Source organism: Haliotis rubra, unplaced genomic scaffold, assembly GCF_003918875.1.
Source record: "Haliotis rubra isolate DU_JTF1 unplaced genomic scaffold, ASM391887v1 Scf635, whole genome shotgun sequence".
In the NCBI taxonomy this organism is placed as follows: Eukaryota; Metazoa; Mollusca; class Gastropoda; order Lepetellida; family Haliotidae; genus Haliotis; species Haliotis rubra.
Window position 1 is genome coordinate 551,491 of NW_025767341.1, and position 19,951 is coordinate 571,441.

The 19,951-nt window shown below is 38.3% G+C and overlaps 1 protein-coding gene across 1 annotated transcript in view; it reads right to left on the bottom strand.

Annotated features, from left to right (window-relative positions):
* Positions 1-376: 376 nt before the first annotated feature.
* The window catches only part of LOC124256686, a 60,402-nt gene continuing 40,827 nt past the window's right edge, over positions 377-19,951 (bottom strand). Inside the window, exons 4-8 of the mRNA XM_046690657.1 lie at positions 7,222-7,368; positions 6,275-6,568; positions 5,417-5,674; positions 4,669-4,791; positions 377-773 (exon numbers count right to left, since the gene is read on the bottom strand). Coding sequence (XP_046546613.1) covers positions 643-773; positions 4,669-4,791; positions 5,417-5,674; positions 6,275-6,568; positions 7,222-7,368 — 953 coding nt within the window. The 3' untranslated portion in view covers positions 377-642. The remainder of the gene's footprint in view (positions 774-4,668; positions 4,792-5,416; positions 5,675-6,274; positions 6,569-7,221; positions 7,369-19,951) is intronic.

Sequence of the window (19,951 nt, forward strand, 5' to 3'; positions counted from 1 at the left end):
TCGTTATGAATGCAAAACAAAAATTTCGAAATACTTCCTGTTTTTCTAATTTCAACCTACTTCAGAAAGTGTTTGGCAGACATGTTTATCATTTCTATAACAGGCATAAAGTTCAAAACTGCCCCAGAAAAAACTTGTATTGAAAGACAAATTCTAATGCAATAATAACTCCAGGAATAATAGATCTGCATTGTTATTTTTCACAATTTCGCCTGCGTTGAATTTTTATTATATGTGACCAAACTGTAATAATAATAATAATAATAATTGATTTATATGGCGCCTAGTATCCATCAATAGATGCTCACTGGCACTTTGACAAAATTAGAAAAAGTCAAAGAACAAATGTACAGACAAAATCCTAAGAGGCTTGTGATAGGCAATGCAAAATAGTCTTGAGGAGACACTTGAAATCCTCCTCGGATATAGTAAAGTTACTTATTTATGGTGTTTCTGTTGTGTAATAATCTACCTCTACAGCACCAGTTTGGTCATGTAGGGATGTATCAATTGCGAGAGAACTCAGCCTCGACATCGACATGGTCCTCGACTTGGTCCTCGACATGGCCCTCGACATGGTCCTCTCTCTCACCATCACCAGCGTCATCTCCCTCCTCATCGTTGATGTTTTCGGCAGGCTCATCACTGGGAAGGGGCCCCGCGTCTTATCAACAACACCCATGCAATGATGGCTCCAACTCCGCCAACGATCAGAGACACTCCACCGAAATACATGGCTCCAGTACCTGACGATGTATCCTCAAGGATGTTTCCTAAAATGGCAATGGTAGATGCTGTTGTAAGGATAAAACATTTCTGAGACAGTTACTATAAGGAATCTCCATGGTTACAACTAAAATCCGATGGGAGCACAGATAAATATCTATAGTCGATATTAGTCAACGATGGAATGTATTAATTTTGTACATGAAACTAAATACGGAAAACATATGGATTACTGACTATTATGTATATCAGCATGAAATAATAATCTGTGATAATAACTTAATAAAGATAATAAGAATCTCAAAGAAACTTTGACACGTACGAAACAAAACATGTTAAATAAATCATGTTATAATTTTGCTTGAATTTATGTACCCTTCTCTTGAGCCACTTGATTGTATACCCGAGTATTACAACTTACTATTACGGTTTATTATTTCATGATGATTTACATGTATAATAACTAGTAACCCATGCTAATCCATATTTAGTTCCACGTTCAAAATGAGTGAGTGAGTATAGTTTTATGCCGCACCCAGCAATATCCCAGCTGTATGGCGGCGGTCTGTAAGTAATCGAGTCTGGACCAGACAATCCAGTGATCAACAGCATGAGCATCGATCTGCGCAATTGGGAACCGATGACATGTGTCAACAAAGTCAGCGAACCTTACCACCCGATCCCTTTAGTCGCCTCTTACGACATGCATGGGTTACGGAAGATCAGTTCTAACCCGGACCTTCACGTGTCCATGTGCAAAATGATTGTTCTATCTGCAATTGTGTACATTATTGCTAAAGTATCATTTTTTGTTTTGGATAATCTCGCTTTTAGAATTTATATTATACGCTGAATATTTTCTCGGTTTTAAACAGGCAGATATGAAAAGTAAACGCCAGAACTTATCCGACGAAACAGACGCATACAAGTGCACGTAACAGACAAACTAGCGATGAAAATTACATGAGTGTGTCACTGAAAATCTGTTAGTGACATCAGGTGTTCGCATGTCCTGCCGAGACGGTAACGCGCCACTCACACAACGTCCATAAACTATGCAAGAGGGAGATTTGAAAATAAATATTGAGCCGCAGTGAGTACAAGTGTATTTCAGAAATGTTAACGTGGCAAAACAGATCCACAACAAAAACCAAAATAGTCCCCAAATCCTGTATAGAAATCCTTCAAACATGGAACCGTATTCTAACATTAGTGTTCACTAATATTTTAGATCCATTTGCAACATATCGAAAACATGATTTTGCGAACTGGAAATGCTTAAGGCACAGAGTCGTATAGCATAAATAATTTTCATGAAGTGAGTTTAGTATGGATCTTTGTAAAATTTGACAGACAAATTTGAAATGATCTCTGCTCTGCACACATAATTTCAGCTCAATTTTCCGACCACTAATTAACTAATGACATCACATTTATCAACTTACGTATGGTTCCACAATGCACAATCCCATAGGCCGCCATGTTAAAGGCGTGCACAGCACTGTACATATGTTGATTTAAGTGTTGCCATTCGATAAATATGCAACAGAAAATTAAACAGAAATTATGTGATTGTAGATAAGATGATTCCTCACAATTGTGCGGAATTTGACTTCGATCTTACGAAAATTAAATTCATTAAAAAATATTTATGCTACACTAAATTAACATGCAAGTCTATAGAAATTACGTCAAGTGTCGAATAATTTTTGCACGACTCTGTACATTTGAAATTACGCTAATGAATGTTGTGTTAGGTATCTAAATATGTTTGAAGTTAAACTAGCCATACCGTTTAAATACTGTGTGAAAAGTCGACAGAAAAAAATGTGTCAAACACATTGCGACAATAACACAGTAACTGTTGCTATAATTCATCCCTATAATATATTTGAATGAGGGGAAATGAGAAAGCGCGTACGTCATGATAAATCACATTACTAGGAGTTAAAACAATTATCAAAATGAAGCGGTTATTTACCCAATGGAAGTCCAAGTGATTCAATAACTGCAGTATAATCAAGCTAGGAAACTAAAGGAGTAGGATGTGTTAATATACTACCCATCAAAAGTTTAGACTCACTAGTGTAAATGTAGCCACTTACTTCAGTCAACTGTTATAAACTACATGTATGTCTTTCAGTGGCATTTGTACATTGGTGTCCAAGATATTTTCATGGATTAAACTTCTTTATGATTTCCCTCACGGGAAATCCTGAAGGGAATGAAGGGACCTGGAATGGCCTCGAAACGTCGTGAGGGAAATTATACAAAAGTTTAATCCATAAACATATCTTGTTATAAACTAGATTTTGCAAAATATTCCATACTGTTTAAAGGTACTGTTTACACATGAACTGATGTATTATAAAACAAATTCGTTAAGTTGAAAGGATTATCGTCATGAGTTCAATAAATGATGAAACTCAGTGACAATTGGTGAATTCTTAACAATACTTTACACCAAAACGCAGCTGTTCACATGCACGATATTTGCTCATGGTTTTCAGTAATTTGATGCACGATCCTCGTGCAATTCATCTGCATAAGTTGGTTCCCCCAAGTTAGTGGAGAAATTCATCGTCGATGTAACCACATATATATATACATAACATACAGTGAGTGCTTTAAGTGAGTCTAAACTTTTGATGGGTAGTTTTTATAGCAGTCCTTCAAATACATTATTGACACTGAATTAAACACCATGATTCTGAGAACTTTCAGTTAGCCTTTATTCACTACAATTGCTGAATATCCTAAATTCATTTAAAACTGTAGATTTTCACCCTGATCAAGTTTGACTTTCAAAACCTTAAAGCAGAGACCATATGATAGATCTATTATATGGTCTCTGCTTAAAGAGATACATTTATTGGGAAGGTCTATAAAAAGTATCAGTATAGGTCATGCAGTTCAAAACACATTGTTATATTTCGAACATTAAGTATTATCATGCCTCACACATAAATGTCGTTTTCTGATTGGCTGAGCGCTCTTCTATTATTTTCAATGTACCCCGCTTACAAGCGAGTAACATTTTCTATGTACCCCGCTGGGAATGCCGAACTCATTTGGTACTTCTTAGTAGTAATTCTTTATCTCGAATAACATTGAATCACGTATGATGTACGGAAATTACCGATATTTTGCGAATGCATATCTATGGAAGGGAGATAACTCTAAATTGTTTTTTCTTGTCTTGTCGTCTGGTACTCCATACTATGATTTGATACCCGTGCTGCAAACATTTCAAAATTAACATTGCGGTGTTCGGTATGATAAATACGTTGTTTACTGGTCCCATGGGTTGATATACCCTCTATGTTTCTTTATGTCCCCCTCGCCCTTCGGGCTCAGGGAACATAACCAAACATCGAGGGTACATCAGGGCTCAGGGAACATAAGTTTACAAACATCAAGGGTACATCAGCCCAAGGTCCCGAGGGACCAGTGAACAACATGCATTCATGTTCATCTTGTCAGTTTGACAAGGACCCCTGCTTTACAGGTCTACTGACCCCTGAAGACCGGGATAGAATTGACATTCAGCAACCTATGAGTATCCTAAGAGGCGACTAAGATGTGGTTGATGCTTGGATTGATGCTCATGATGTCAGGGATAGGATGGTCAGGTTTAGCCTCGATTTTTTACAGACCGACATCAAATGGCTGGAGACCCGTGAAGATTCGTGTTAGAATTGGTCTTCAGTGACTCATGCTCGTCGCAAGAGGCGACTAACGGGATCGGGTGGTCAAACTCGCTGACTTGGTTAACATCTGTCATCATATCCTAATTGCGTTCATGCTGTTGATCCCTGGATTGGTCCAGACTAAAATATTCACAGACAAACGCCATATAGCTGGAATATTGCTGAGTGCGGCGTTAAATAAAAACACAAACAAAACTTCCATCAAACTATAGAAACACAGGACGCTAACCACCAATAATGACACCGCCAACTAATCCCGTCAAATGAAAGCAGCTCAAGAGTGGGAGGGCCAGTTTCAGGCTGTTTCTTTCAGTAGTGCTGATCAACGCTATTGGCAACATTACTTGGGAGAGCACTGGAACAAGAATTCAAGTCTTTAAGCATTCAGTTGTCTCTTTCGGACAAAACAGATAACTGCAGAACATTGCCAGCGCAGATCTGGAACTTCAGTGTGAGTGTGTGAATATGTGCGTGCGTGCGTGCATGGGTGGGTGCGTGGGTGCCTGCGTCTGTGTGTTGTTTAACTCCAAACTCAGCAATTTTCAAGGTGTATGGCGGCGGTCTGAAAATAATAGGGTCTGGACCAGACAATCCGGTGATTAACATCATGATCATCTGCTCATTGTGGAAGGAAAGGAAGAAGGGATGCAGGTCTTCGAAGTTTATCATCCAGGTGAATTCTTCCCCCGAGGGTTTAGAGTTGACAAACCTAGAACTAGTGAGTTGACGCATCCAGCCTTTTCGCAACTTCTCAAAACGAATTACGGCGACGTACACCACATTTTAGTGTAATATTATTATTTTTCATGTTTTATTTAAAGGATTGACCGTAAATGGGCCAGAGAATTTAATTGATTTTCAAAAGTCTGAGGCATAATATATATTGCAAGCACCCTCCCTCTCTAAGATGATTAAATAGTCAGTCTCCAGAACTATGGAGTACTGCGGAGTGCATAGAGTAGATTCATTAGTTTACTCACCAAAGGCAAATCCAATCCCGACACCCCAAGAAACAGGATGAGTCGCCTTGTGGGCAATTATAACGACGCCAACACCTACGGCCGATAGCCCCATGGATAAAAGAGCTGACCTTTTCAGACACACTGTCAGGAAGTTTCGGATGACCAACAGAACAACCAGCACGATCATCTGGATAACGAAGAAGCCGCACACCGCAATGATCGTCCACCTTCTATCAAACCATACGATGACGACTGGATTTACAATGCTTGCCATCCCTGTCAGACATAAATGCATCCATGAGTCTTATAATCTGGCATAGAATAACACGTACATTTACAGCACAACTGTAAAAAATAAGACCAACACAAGTATTGGCCAATACGACATTGAAAGTGATTGCTTCTGAGCCTATTGTACGATTCCGGTTATATCATAATCATGTGTCTATGAGTGAGTGAGTATGTTTTTACGCCCTTTTTTGGCAATATCACGGCAGGGGACGCCAGAATGGGCTTCACAAACTGAACGCCCGTGATGAGGGAACGATTTAACCACGAGGCTACCCCACCCGTTTGTAAGATTGAGGTCATACTATTTTCGTAAAAGATTGGAAAGTGATACCAAACATCTTCTTTAAAAAAATTACAAATAATATTTTCTTGTATGAATCATAGTTTTTTTCCATTATCACATTTGCAAAGGGACATGTCAAGATCAGGCATTTCGTGAAGGTTTAAAAATGTGATTTCAAACCATTAGCAGATAAGAGACATCGTCCTTCACATCGATTCAAGGTTCCTCTGACCGCTGGGTCATCACAGCACATTGATTCAAGTTTTGTATCATCTTCAATTAACAACCTTAAAAATACCTACCCATAGAACAGACAACTGTTATCGATACCAGGACATAAAACGGTGGATGTTTGAAGAGCTTGGTCACATTCTGCACATGGGTCTGTGAGTTCTTTTGTAGAAACAAAGCAGCCACAAGTCCCAATAAAGCACTTATCTCAAGCCATTTTGTTGAGCGAATGAAGACGAATAGGGAACTAAAACTCCCGATGATGAAGCTAAAGTAGCTGATGATAATTGCGAGAGTTGGGCGAGTGTTGAGATAGTCCACTGTAGCCACGACTCCAGTAGCTCGAAGAAGACCAGCAGAGATACCTAGCAACGAAGTTGAAAGGCGTTTATCAAGGTCAAGCAACAGTATACAGAAGCTTCATATCAATATATAACCCTTATTATGAACTGCTTTTGTAGGAGGAGGCTGGTAGGAATGTAAGTGGATGGATGCATGTTGAGTACAACTTCTTTTAGTGGCATTTAGAAGCTGTATGATGAAGAGGTTGGTTGTTGGTTTGTTGTTTAACGCCGCACTCAGCAATATTCCTGCTATATGGCGACGGTATGTATATAATCGAGTCTGAACCAGACAATCCAGTGATCATCAGCATGAGCATCGTTCCACGCATTTGGGATACAATGACATGTGGCAACCAAAGTCAGCGACCTTGACCATTCGATCCCGTTAGTCGCCTCTTACGACAAGCATGGGTTACTGAAGATCCGGATCTACACTGGTAGTATGATGAAAAGGAACGATCTTAGGGATAGAAAACTTCATATTAAGTGATCGAGTCATACAACTATCCTTTTTACATACACAACACAAATGTGTACTAAGCTGCGTCATCATTTCCAAATACTACTCCTTTGACAACACTCATTTGCATTAGATTCAGAAGACCTTCAATATGCCTATTATTACGCCCACAATAGATAGAAAGTTTCACTTGAAAATCGATTAAAAAACAGACTTTTCATGATGATGAATGTGGTGACTGTCTTAATGTAATCTCTGGTTGTCAATGACGACGAGATACAGGAAAAGAAGAGTAGAACACTTCCGCCGAAAGCGACCTTGCGGAAGTCGTATCTGATCATAAGCGGGGCACAGAAGGCAGCTGAAATACACAACATACTAGAGACAGGTTCCTCCGCGTGACTGAATGCGAAATATGAAATATTTAGTTTCTATCTGGAAACACTTGTTTCCTTGACAATTACTGGCACAACAGACAGAAATGACGTTGATGGCCATGGTGCATTAAGCTTAGATGGATCATTCCAGTTCTGGCTTCAGTGTTTAAAGCGGTGGCTCGCTTTCCCATGTCTATTTCGCTCGCTGATCTATTGATGAATAATAATTATTGAAAAAGAAGCACAAACTATAATCACATATCTCCAACACATTATACCTGCCAGCGGGTTAACCACTATGAATACCATCCATCCATCTCTACTGAGCTGCATCAGAAAGGTCGTAAAGAAGAACCCAGCCATGAAGATTACTACTACGCCAGCAAATATGGGTACGAGAAAAACAATACCCCTCTTACACTTCCTTTCCGAAAACTGAAACAAGAAAAAAACAGTTTATATTTTTACGATGTCATCGAGGTAATCAGGACGCTAGGATTCAGTTGCATTTCAATTTTATAACTGAAATTGGTATCATGAAAATGAGTTTAATTTTTCGTTATGCATAATATTTTGGTCATGAGTTATGTTAATTTTGGTTAAGGAAGTGAACTTTAGAATGAAACGGCTTTTACGACAGTTCAAAGAGAACCCGTTAGCATTGCAGCCCAAAATAGCGATTGTGGCCATTGGTCACGATCACAAGTAGTAGTTGTTTAAAAACAATGTGAAGTTCATTGCGTAGTAGTTTCAAATCTAATATTGTTATAAAACATAAACCTGCTCCTCAATACTTTGATTTTGGACCGAGAAACGCAAATATCATCCTTACAAAATTACGTTACATGGGTAGCCAATTGCTCTATCACGTGTTGGTATAAAAGATAACACGAGTTGTTCTGTTGGAAAAGTTTGTGAAAATTCTTATCATTACCTATTTGAGTGTCAATTATATACTGGACAGAGAACATGATGTTTAATCTACGCAGTGTTACCAATATGAATATAAATTATGAGTTACTATTATATGACAATGCAGATCTGACTTCGCATAAATCAAAACATATTTACAATTGTTCAAACATATATTTGTCAATCAAAAAGATTCTTTTAATTATTTCAGCTGTTCCATTGTTTCCCATCTTTCTGTTCTTTTCTGTCCACCTTGTATAAAGAATGTAAATAGTATTTATGTAAATACTACGGAAAGGGTGTTCTAAGTTGTACAACTTGTACCCAGTCATTTTCTCATTAATTAAATATGTTTTAAAACAAAAACAAAAGAACTACCGGTAAAGTTTTTCGTATTTTGGTATTCATGATATTGCTATGTATCAAGAGTAATGTTGAGACCTATTGACCTAAAAACAGAACTTCAACTCTTACCGTACGTGGATCGTTTATTGGTTCAATGTAATCATAACCAGGATTGGTTTCAGCAATGCATTCATAATCATTTCCGGCTTCCGATTGGTTTTCTTCCATCGCCTGTTGATAGGCTGAGTCGGGGATGTCGTCAATGTAGTGGTACTCAACAGACGCTGGATTGTTGTGATCAGTTCGGGCATGACTACCAGTGTTAGCCATGATTTCCACGTTCATGGTGGGCTTGTTTTCTTGCAGGGTCTTTCAAAATTAATAGAAAAAACTGTGTGTTAGTGCTTAGCGTGTAACCTCTATGAAATGCGATTTTGCATCCAAAGAAGAAATTACGACGATTTAAACTCTATAATTTCTTTTGGAGACAATTATTATTCACGCGTGAAAACTGTTGTTTGTTTATATCGTATTGGTTACAGCTCACCACGATTTATGAAGATGCTTAAAACTGAACCCTATCCATGTGCACTTATAAGGGTTAATCGAAAAGTATGTGGCCTCGTGGATATTGCTTTCGTTTCCTACATTTGCGTTTTAGAATTCAACCAGAGAATTGGACACATGTGAGAGAGAAACTGCAGAAACATTGGAAAACGGTAGACGATTAGGTGATTAGATTCGGACTAAACAGGGCATGTCGCCAAAGGCAATGCTAGAGGATATGTATATGTATAATAGTGCATGCCACCCAATAACTGAAACCTTGATATAAGCAACCCGAGTGCCCTGTTAGCATATTTGGCCGCTGCACCTGTCATTGCCTTAAAATCTAACTTTTCCGTTTAAAGAAGCCCAAGGCAGGTATAACCACTGACAACTTCTACAATTTATACAATGGTGTGCATTTTACCAATCCTCTTTCATGGGCAGTACACACATCACAGACATCTTTACAAGCAAAGAAAATATTAATAGGTATAACACAATATATACATATTTTAGGCTACTTGTCTTACAACTCTTTTTTCAAAACATTTGACGCCAAAATATATCCAATTTTGCTATACGGTGCAGAAGTATGGGGTTTTAAAACTTATGATGTTATAGAAACAGTCCATTTGTATGCATGCAGGAAACTTCTGGGCGTGAAAACAGCCACGTCAACTTGTATAGTTGACGGAGAATGTGGATGATATCCATTGTACGTAGAATCAAATGTAAAAAATATTAGATACTGGTTAAAATTATTAACAATGCCCTCACACAGATTGCCAAGAAAATGTTATGATATGATGATGCTATATGATAGCCATGGAAAACGGTAACAAATATAAAACACGTGCTTTTCTCTTTTGGCTTCGGCGATGCCTGGCATGAACAAATTGTAGAATCTCATTCTCATTTTGTCTGCTTAGTTAAACAAAGACTTGAAGATATATTCCTTTAAAATTGGTCAACTAGTCTCTTATTATCTAATAAATGATTTTACTACAAAATGATAAAAGATTTTATATATACAGAACAGTATCTTTCAGATTTGACCATAAGGAAATAAAAATCTTCACTGGCGAGATTCCGCTGCTCTGCACATGATTTAAACGTTGAAACTGGGAGATACCAAGGAATTAAGAAAGAAAATAGAGTCTGTCAAATGTGCAACTTAAACGAGATCGAAGATTAATTTCACTTTACGTGTTTGCCCAGCATGTTTATCGTTAAGAAATAGATATATAAATAAATATTATTATGTACATCCTGAAACTCATAAGTTTATATCATTGATGAATAATTCGATTAAAACACATTTAGAAAGATTGTCCATAGATATTCACAAAGCTTTTATTCTCAGAAAGAATGTTCTACTACCCACACATGACTAATTAATGTACTACAGGTCTGTGGCTTTTCGGTATGAAAGAATAAAGATTGAAGTTTTTGATAAACAAGTTAAAAAGCACGAGGGGGAGTAAGCAACCTTGTTTCAATCCTCGATTCACCCCCAAACCAAGGCATTAGATACCCATGTAGTCTCACACAGCATCGAACGTCCTTGCACAATGGTTGTAAGGCACTTAACATATTTCCACCTACACCGACAGCTGCAACCTTGTCCCAGAGAATATCTCTATTGATACAATCATATGCTTTTTGAAGTCAATGGACGCCACAAACGTTGGCTTTTTGCTGGTTTTACGAGGTTCTATAACAAACGTGAGTGTGTGTACATAGTCTACAGTTGATCGTTTCTTGCGGAGGCCATTTTGAGAATTACTGAGCATATTATTTGATTCTGTACATAACTGCAGGCTGTTATTCAATACACCACAGCAGAGCTTATATATTGAAGTTGTGACAGTAACCACTCTGTATGATAATGGACCCGTAGGGTCCATTAGGGTCCATTGTGTATTCTTCGGTATCGGGTTGATGATCCCCTTAGACCAAATATTTGGTACTTTTCCACAAGTAAAACAAACAATTAAAACCTTATGTAGTGCAGTAGCGATATTCTCAGATTTTAACACTTCCATAGGGATATTGTCATAGCCTGGCGCTTTGCCCTTGTTAGCGTTATAGATAGCAGTTCTCACCTCAAGCATACCGATTATGTCATGAAACAACTCATGGTTACCTCCATCTATCAGTATACTGTCCTTAGTTACATTGTCTTCACAGGTGTCACCATTGAAAAGTACACTATAGTCGTGTTTCCATTTCTCCAGCACGTCATCAATGACGTCACACACCGAACCGTCCTCCATAGTTACACACATGAAATCACCGGGAATATATGATGTAAGGTAAACTGACGTACAAAAGAAAGTACACACCTGATGCTGTGGTAAAATGTTTTCTTGAAAACAGCGTAATATTTAGAAAAGTGTTTTGATTGCGACTCACATGTCACAAACATTGTGTACGTGTTGCAATAACACCATAGATATCGGAAGCTGGAGAGCCAGCCTTCCACATGGTTGGTTAGGAGATGCCCTCCCATAATCCCCCCATTGTCTTCCAATTAGCATTCTTCATTGCTTTGCCTACCTAAAACAAAAGGTGCCGGCATTCCGGGAAGACGCCATCGTACCCAGTTGGATTATTGCTAGCAAAATATTTACGTTGTTTTAATAGTCTCAAAACACCAGGTGTGTACTTTCTTTTGTACATCAGTATATTTCGTAATTTTAACAGGGTCGACTCCTACAGACTGTACATGTGTGTCTACAACAACATCAATAACACAGATCCACTGTAACAAGGGGTGGTCAAACTCGGTGACCAAATGCCTATCCACACTGCATAAGAGCGTTGTACTTCAAAGTTACTCATTTTTGGCAGTGATTCATTGGGGACAATACAATAATCCACCACAAATAGACCCTTTGATGATACACATGTAAAATCGTTTTGTATACAATTTCCACCTTTAAGGATACAGTAATCAGCATCAACTAAAACTCAAGAAAACCGGAATTACAGTTAAAGTCTATCATACTTCTGCCTGGTAGTTTATCAACACCGTTAAAGTAATCATCCAGCTCACCATACCGACTATTGTAATCGCCACATATATACAATATTTCACCACTAGTTTGATAATCTAAAATCTGAGACAGCAATACATTGAAAAGGTCAGAAGCATATACGTTTCTTGCCGAGTGTTCGGGGGTAGATAGCACACACAGGCATACAAGTTGGACTTGTCCCGTCTGTTACGCAGCTGAATCCACAATATACCTTCATGCGTATTATCTAACACATTTGTATCAAAATAGTTTAACAGACAGCGCTTAACATAAAACACACACGCGCACATACACGCACACGCACGCACACACACACACGAACACACGCGTGCACAAACACACACACACACACAGTAGTATAGACAATGGCGGTACGGGCTCACCCTGCCTAGAAAGCTCCATACTCGCCAATGAGTGTATGAGTAAAAATAAGTGTTTTTCACAAAAACTATATCGGACCACTCCTCGTCTCCCGACGCAAGTGCACTCGAATTAGAGATGTGCGGATGTACGGATATAGAAAATATATGCCAGGAACCAAGCTATCCCGCGAAGCCTATGCCGAGATCCGATCAGTTCGTTTGTCCCTTCTGGAAGCGAAGAGGAAGTACCACATATCGCAAGCCAGATATACACGAATCCGAGGTGGTATCGAGCCACAGACAACAACAACTTCCGACACAGCCGAAGTCTTCGAGAGCCTGCTGGCAAAGAGTCCCAACGTGTTGCTTTCCGACCGAGAGAAACAAATCCTGGAGCAATCGGGACTCACCTTCGACCGCTGCGTCGGCAGCAAGCAATGCGTTCTCTGGAAAAACAAAGTGATAGACTACACACCCCAGGAGGAGCGACTCCCACTCGCCATCTATGGCCGACAAGTGAGTATGATTGCCGATGGTTTTGGAGAAAATGCCTGCTTACTGTCGAGAAAATGATGTGTAGATGTTGCAATAAGTTTTTAGACCCGTGGAATGCCGCTGCCGATCGTATCTAGCCCTACATAGGTGTTGTCAACGTGGCTGGAATTAATAAACGAATTTAAAAGGTGAGTTTTCGCTGTCTTGGGTGATCCATGCTTTTGGGTTGGAATTGAGGAGGTTGCTGTTTTCGGTGAGTCGTGGCGTATAAGTTTTAAAATAATGATCCGATTGTGACCATCTATAGTTCATTTTGTAGGGAAATCATCTCGTTTTTGATCCGTAGGCCTCGACGGGGCCTTAAAAATAGTTTACATGGTGAAATCTAACTTAGATTGAGGAGGGAGTGGTTCCGTTGTTACACCCCTTTCCTTTTATATAGTACTAGGGTAGGGTCTATATACCTATATGTCTTTCTAACGCTGTTTCTAAGGTGACACGCCCCTGTGAAAGATATGTGGTAGTTCACCTTGTCCAAGCAATAACACCTTTTAATGCACCGCGGGGAGTGTTGGGCGAGCTGTCTAAGGCGCCAGGCTAGTAATCCAGCGAGCTTGGCGGTGGAGGGACCGGTTGTAAAAAAACCTTGGAGTCAACTTTGTGTGCAGACTCTTGAAGTGTTGTCACAACCCCTAGTGTACAGTACACAACCCTGTGCACTTAAAAGAACGAATCCGTTGGTAGATGACCAGATGGTGACCACATGAATACGTGCAAACACCTAGCTGCGGGTACAGCAACGTGCAGTAAAACTTGGACAAAGTACTGTGACCATGCGTCCGAGTCCACCCAGCTGTGAATGGGTACCTCGTAAGGATGGAAAAGCCACATTAACTCGGTGTGCCTAGTAGGCAGCAATAGTTGTATGATCCCCAGGGAGTTGAGATTGAAAAATACGATTTGCCGTTGTGATGGATATCATGACCACGATAAAAAAATTGAATTTCTGTGTTGAAACAGTAAAATATATCCACAGACCTTCTGTACCAAAATCGGATGTCTTGTTCACATGACCAAAGTGGTTAACCCCTTCAGCAAGCTGACAAGGTACGGATGTCATCTGTGGGATGACCCCAGTGTTTGTGTTTGTGTTGTGTGGTTTAGTGTTGTGAAAATAGTATCACCAAGTATGAGACTCTCAACTGTTTGCCTGCCTCAGTGATTGTCGTTATAGAAAATTGTGAATATCGACATTGCCGGAATGTATGTCACCATGACTATGCCATCAATCTGACACACAGTTCTTACATAATGAATTTTGTGACTGTATGAACCACCAGTGGCGACTACATCAGAACCTCATGTAGCCACCCCTTGTACAGACATCATCTGCCAACCTTCTCCTCATACATTCAATCATCGGATTCTCAGCATCAGAATGTGCTTCCTCTCATGCGATACCCATGCGGTTAGTTTCAAGTCAGCAAGGTAACACCGATGTTACGGCAGGACATGTCATTCATGCCAATAACTTGCCATCGTGTAGTTTCTGAAAACCTACATGACATGGCATGTCAAGAAAAGTTCCTTTTTCTGTGCTTCATTCCTCATAAATGAGCATTAGGTTTGTTATGCAAAGTTCCCAAAAGGCTACAGTTTCTGCATGTATGTAGTTTTATGATATTTCATATAATTAAAATAGCTGTTTTTTTCAGAATGAGAATTAGCCAGTCCGCTTAGGCAACTGGATCTGTTGACATTATTTACCATTGATGACATACATAAGTGATCTGTGATGCTGTGAAAACTGTAATTATAAAACTCAAAAATATCACTTACATATTTTTGTACTTTAGAGCAGCCACGTATTACTTCATGTATGATGGCTGTTAAGAGGCAAATACGTTTATTCTGATGGATGTGATGGGGACAAAAACAATGAAGACGTTACCCGGAATGCAAATCAACAGAATTAGATGCCTGTCAAGTTCCAGAAAGAGGGTTGTGGACCCATCACTGTAGATGACAAGTGATGACAGTTATCTTGAGGGACTACAGGATTTCAAGTGCATCCGTTATGCAATTTACTGATTTGTTTGATGTATTCTGATAACCGTTCTTGCATACTGATGCCAGGCGATTAACACCTCCGTGATGTAGACAACTGAAGGAACTTCTATTTTGAGGTAGTAAGATATTCTCAGCAAGGTGTTTTTTTTATTGCCAGCGGAACAGACGTTTCCAATTATTTTCCCACAAAAACATTTTGTGCTTTTCTTTTACCCATTTGTGTTTATTGTACTGCTGAACAATTGGAAATTTACATGGCATATAGTCTTTACTAAAAGATATGATTTGATGCATATCGATCGAATTGATCATTTACTATTTTGCCTCAATTCAGTGACATTGTTTATACTCTGCATGGCAACGTGATTTTATAATTATGATTTGAGATAGTTTGATGGCTTGTTATAGCGTATGTTGCATGTAGAAAACTTTGGAATAGTAAAGTTATGCCATGTTTCCTGTACTTTATGAACTGTAATGTACTGTTAGTGAAACTGACTTTTGTGATAGGGCTGCACATATAAATGCAGCCAAGTCTCTGCATATCTGCCATGGAAAGCATGTGCAATTGTTGCCCTTTGCCAGAACTAAAAAAGTTATACATGTGTAATTCATGATATGAACAGAATGTCTGACATGTAATGCTACATCTTAATATTAAGGGGCGGTGGGGGTAGCCTAGTGGTGGGGTAGCCTAGTGGTTAAAGCGTTCGCTCGTCACGTCGAAGACCCGGGTTCGATTTCCAACATGGGTACAATGTGTGAAACCCATTTCTGGTGTCCCCTGACGTGATATTGCTGTAATATTGCTAAAAGCGGTGTAAAACTCACTCATTCACTCTTAATATTTAATGTGTATGCTTAGAAAAAAGAATTACCACATCTTGATATAATCAACTTTGTCAGTTTAAGTTTCTCCAGATTTTTTGCATATTTTGTTTCTGTAGGTCATTTTGTGAAATGTAAAAGTGCATATTTTAAAATACCAAACCATTTTATGAAGGAAATGATTTGTAAACAAGATGTGAAACAGTGTTGTATCTCTTATGACTACAACACAAAAATTAATGAGCTTATTTTTAATTAGTATTGGGGAATTGTTTTGGTAAAATGTCACAAGACAACACAGGTTCAAAGAAGGAAATCACACTTGCATAATTAAACGTGGCATGTGTCTTCTTCTTTCCAATGGGTACCCTGTTCTGTGAAGATTTTGGTCAAGATCATTAAAGTTGATGTCAGTGTTAATGTAGCTGTAAAACGTGTTTAAATTATTATTACTCGTATATGATGCAAGATGTTCCCTGTCTTCATGTCTCGTTATAATTACTACCATGTTTAATGTTAGTGCTATGTCAACATTCAAGGTGACATTTGTGGTGATTGTGAAACGTGACTGTAGTACTTGTATTTATATTATACTAAGACTTGCTTATTGTTGGATTTTAAGCAGTTGTATTGTTTTAGATTTACCATGTAATATTTGCAAATAGGAATGGGGTGTAGGGGGTGCTTCTGTTTATGAAAGTATTTTCAAATAGCTACCTTGGGGTGGTGTGTGTGCGTTTACTTGAAACACTACTACGACGGGTGCTGTGGGTATAATGCTCAGTGTCATATACATGTAACCACCACATATTTACACATTTAATGTTGGTGAGGCAATGGCATTACTTAAATTGTTTGTAAGATTCTTTTCAACAGACATAAAGATATGTGTATGAACCAACTTAATGACTTCAATACTACATATTATAATATTTAACATAGCATTCTTGCAGCCTTGTACTGGAAGACAAGCTGCTCTGTATTTTGATGATAAAACACCTTTAAGAAAACATATATCTTTTTGACATTGTATGGGGAAATGTAACAATGGTCAGCTATGCTGATGCTATACGACATTTCTGAATACACAGTAACTAACACCAAGATTTCATGGATGTTGGTACATGGACTACACAGAAAATGTCCATTGTGACATGTTCACTTTGGACATGCTTGTCTATGTTCAGCTACTTAAACTTTATGTGATGCCACAGATGTTGGTTTGACTCCCTACCCCAGTGCAAATGTGTACAGTTGATGATGACCTTGATTGATAGCACACCTATATTTCAAGTTTATTGATAAATAACATGACACATGACCCAAGCATTGATTAAAAAAACACCAGATTCAGTTCCAACAGGGAAGACCTGCAGACAACCCTCCACCCTGCTAAAAGAGTTGAATTCAAACTCTCTAAATATTTCTCAAATACACACCCACCCTGTATGCATAGTGGAAACAAAACGGGCTCTGTCAGCTTTATAAATTTACTGAAATCATTGATTGATTAAAGTCAAGTGTAATTATTACTTGTCATCTGGAATGTAGGTGACACATGACATTTCTTTCCCCTGTCAAACAGTTTGATACAATGTCATGAGTCATTCTATTGTTAGAACATCATTTATTGTTCACAAAATTCAAATTATTAAATGTCAGATGTCAAGGAGAAAACAAAGATGACCAATCATGATTGGGTAAACTAATTTGCATAAATTGATCATCAAAGTGTTACTGTAAGTATATTTCACAAACGTTTTATCTGTATAATAGTGTGATAAACAACAAAACTTGGCCATTACACAACTTGAATACAAATCGTGTAATCTACATTACGATAACACTGTTTCTTCGTTTCATTCATCATTTAAAGTACAGACAGTACAAAAGTATAGTGAAAAATCATCCAAGCATCATGCATTTGCGTTTGGTGCCTGGGTGACTGCGGCAATATTACTTCTGGAACCAGTGGACGGTCAGTGCCAAAGGTACATAACTTTTGTGTACATACCGCGAAAAAGATGATGCTCCTTTGGAAATGAGGTCACGTAGATTACATAACGTAGATTATACAGACGTCCTTTTGTACCCAACAAATGTTTAAGGTGTACGGAAGAGCATCTCCTTCACTTAGTTATTACTACTGAATACGTCTATTCATTTAAAAACCCTTTTGGTGACACTGGGTGTAGAGTTTTTATTTTATTGTGGTCACGTAGATTACATCCTTAAAAAATCTCGACAACTTTAATCCTGTGAAGCATCATGGTGAGGATTCGGCTGAAATTTAGTGGCTATGAGATTAATATTGTATTGTCCCGCTATAAAACTGTAAATAAGACATACTATCTAATGAATACATATAATTTTAAAAATAATTATATGGTCATTTTTACGGAAGCGCTGAAGGGACCTGATGAAATATAATTTATATTGAGCGCACAAGTAAGTATGTTGAGCGCACAAGTTAGTTTGTTGAGCGCACAAGTTAACATCTTGAGCGGACAAGTTAGTATGTTGAGCGCACAAGTTAGTATCTTGAGCGTTAATGGCATTAATGGAACGCACGTTTGCTTGACTGATGGCTAAAATGTACAAACTTCTATCCTTTTTGGAAGATGTCAAGCGATGCAAAGTCGGAGTTAACTATAGGTGTTTATGATGACTTCGAATATTGGTACAACGTATTATGAACACTAGCATAAACCTGGGATACCTTGTTTTGTGCTACGGCTTTATTATGAATATATAGTATTACGTGACCATGAAAAATGTAAACGTTGAGTGTTATACTTAATTATAAAACTGATGTCTGATGTATTGAGTTTAATTCTGTACAATATCATATAAAAGCCGCCTTATTTATTTGATCCATTAGTATGTGCACGTATAGCACATGTACCGACTTTATTTCTTACTAAAATACCATGTTCCCCGTTTTACTTCCTCCGTTTCAATCCCTTATGTATACGTATGTGTGTTGTAGTTTATTTAACATGTTTTAAGAACACAGGAAGTTGAAGAATAAACACGTCGATGAAGACGGTGTCTTGAGCGAAATTCAACGCCATCCGGGTCCAACACTATTAGCAACGAACGTACACTATCCTGTTTCACGATTAAACCGCATTGGATACATTTTTTATGCATCCAACGATAACCATGTCTTTGCCCAGATCGTGGAAGTTGTCCGCAATAAAGTCTGTAAGATCAGCGGGCCACTGGGGTAACCTTGTGGTTAAAGCGTCCGCTTGTCACGCCGAGACATGGGTTCGATTCCCCATGGGTACAATGTGTGAAGTCCATTTCTGGTGTCCCTCTCCGTGATATTGCTGGAATATTGCTGAAAGCGGCGTAAACCGTACTCACTCAATCACTCACTGTAACATCAGCAAATCTGGTATCTGTATCTGATACTAACTTGTGCGCTCAATATATTAACTTGTGCTGGATTACACTTTTATGGAGACATCATATTAAACATATATTCTAAAAAAATTTAAATCATATGAAGATATGTTCTGGGTATGAACGAAAGGGACCATACCTTTTGTCGAAAATGTAATTTGTTTTGCTCACACTAGATGAATTTACTTTGAAATATTCACTCAAAATGTTATACTATCAGTGGAGACATGCACGTTTTGGTGATTTCGGCTTTGGCTTTGTACCCAGAGTCACACACATGAATAACAGATTATTAACAATTTCTATATCCCATATACCTACCAAGCCTGTCTCTTAATATAAACATGAAATAAACAGGTGAATTCAGTAAAAAAGGTTTTTTTTAATGCGGAGACAAGTAAAATTACAAATGGTGCACATTTCATGTGCGTAGTAGTAGTAGTAGTAGTAGTAGTAGTAGTAGTAGTAGTAGTAGTAGTAGTAGTAGTAGTAGTAGTAGTAGTAGTAGTCACATGAATGTGTAATGTTTTCTTATGTTTCCAAATGATACGTTT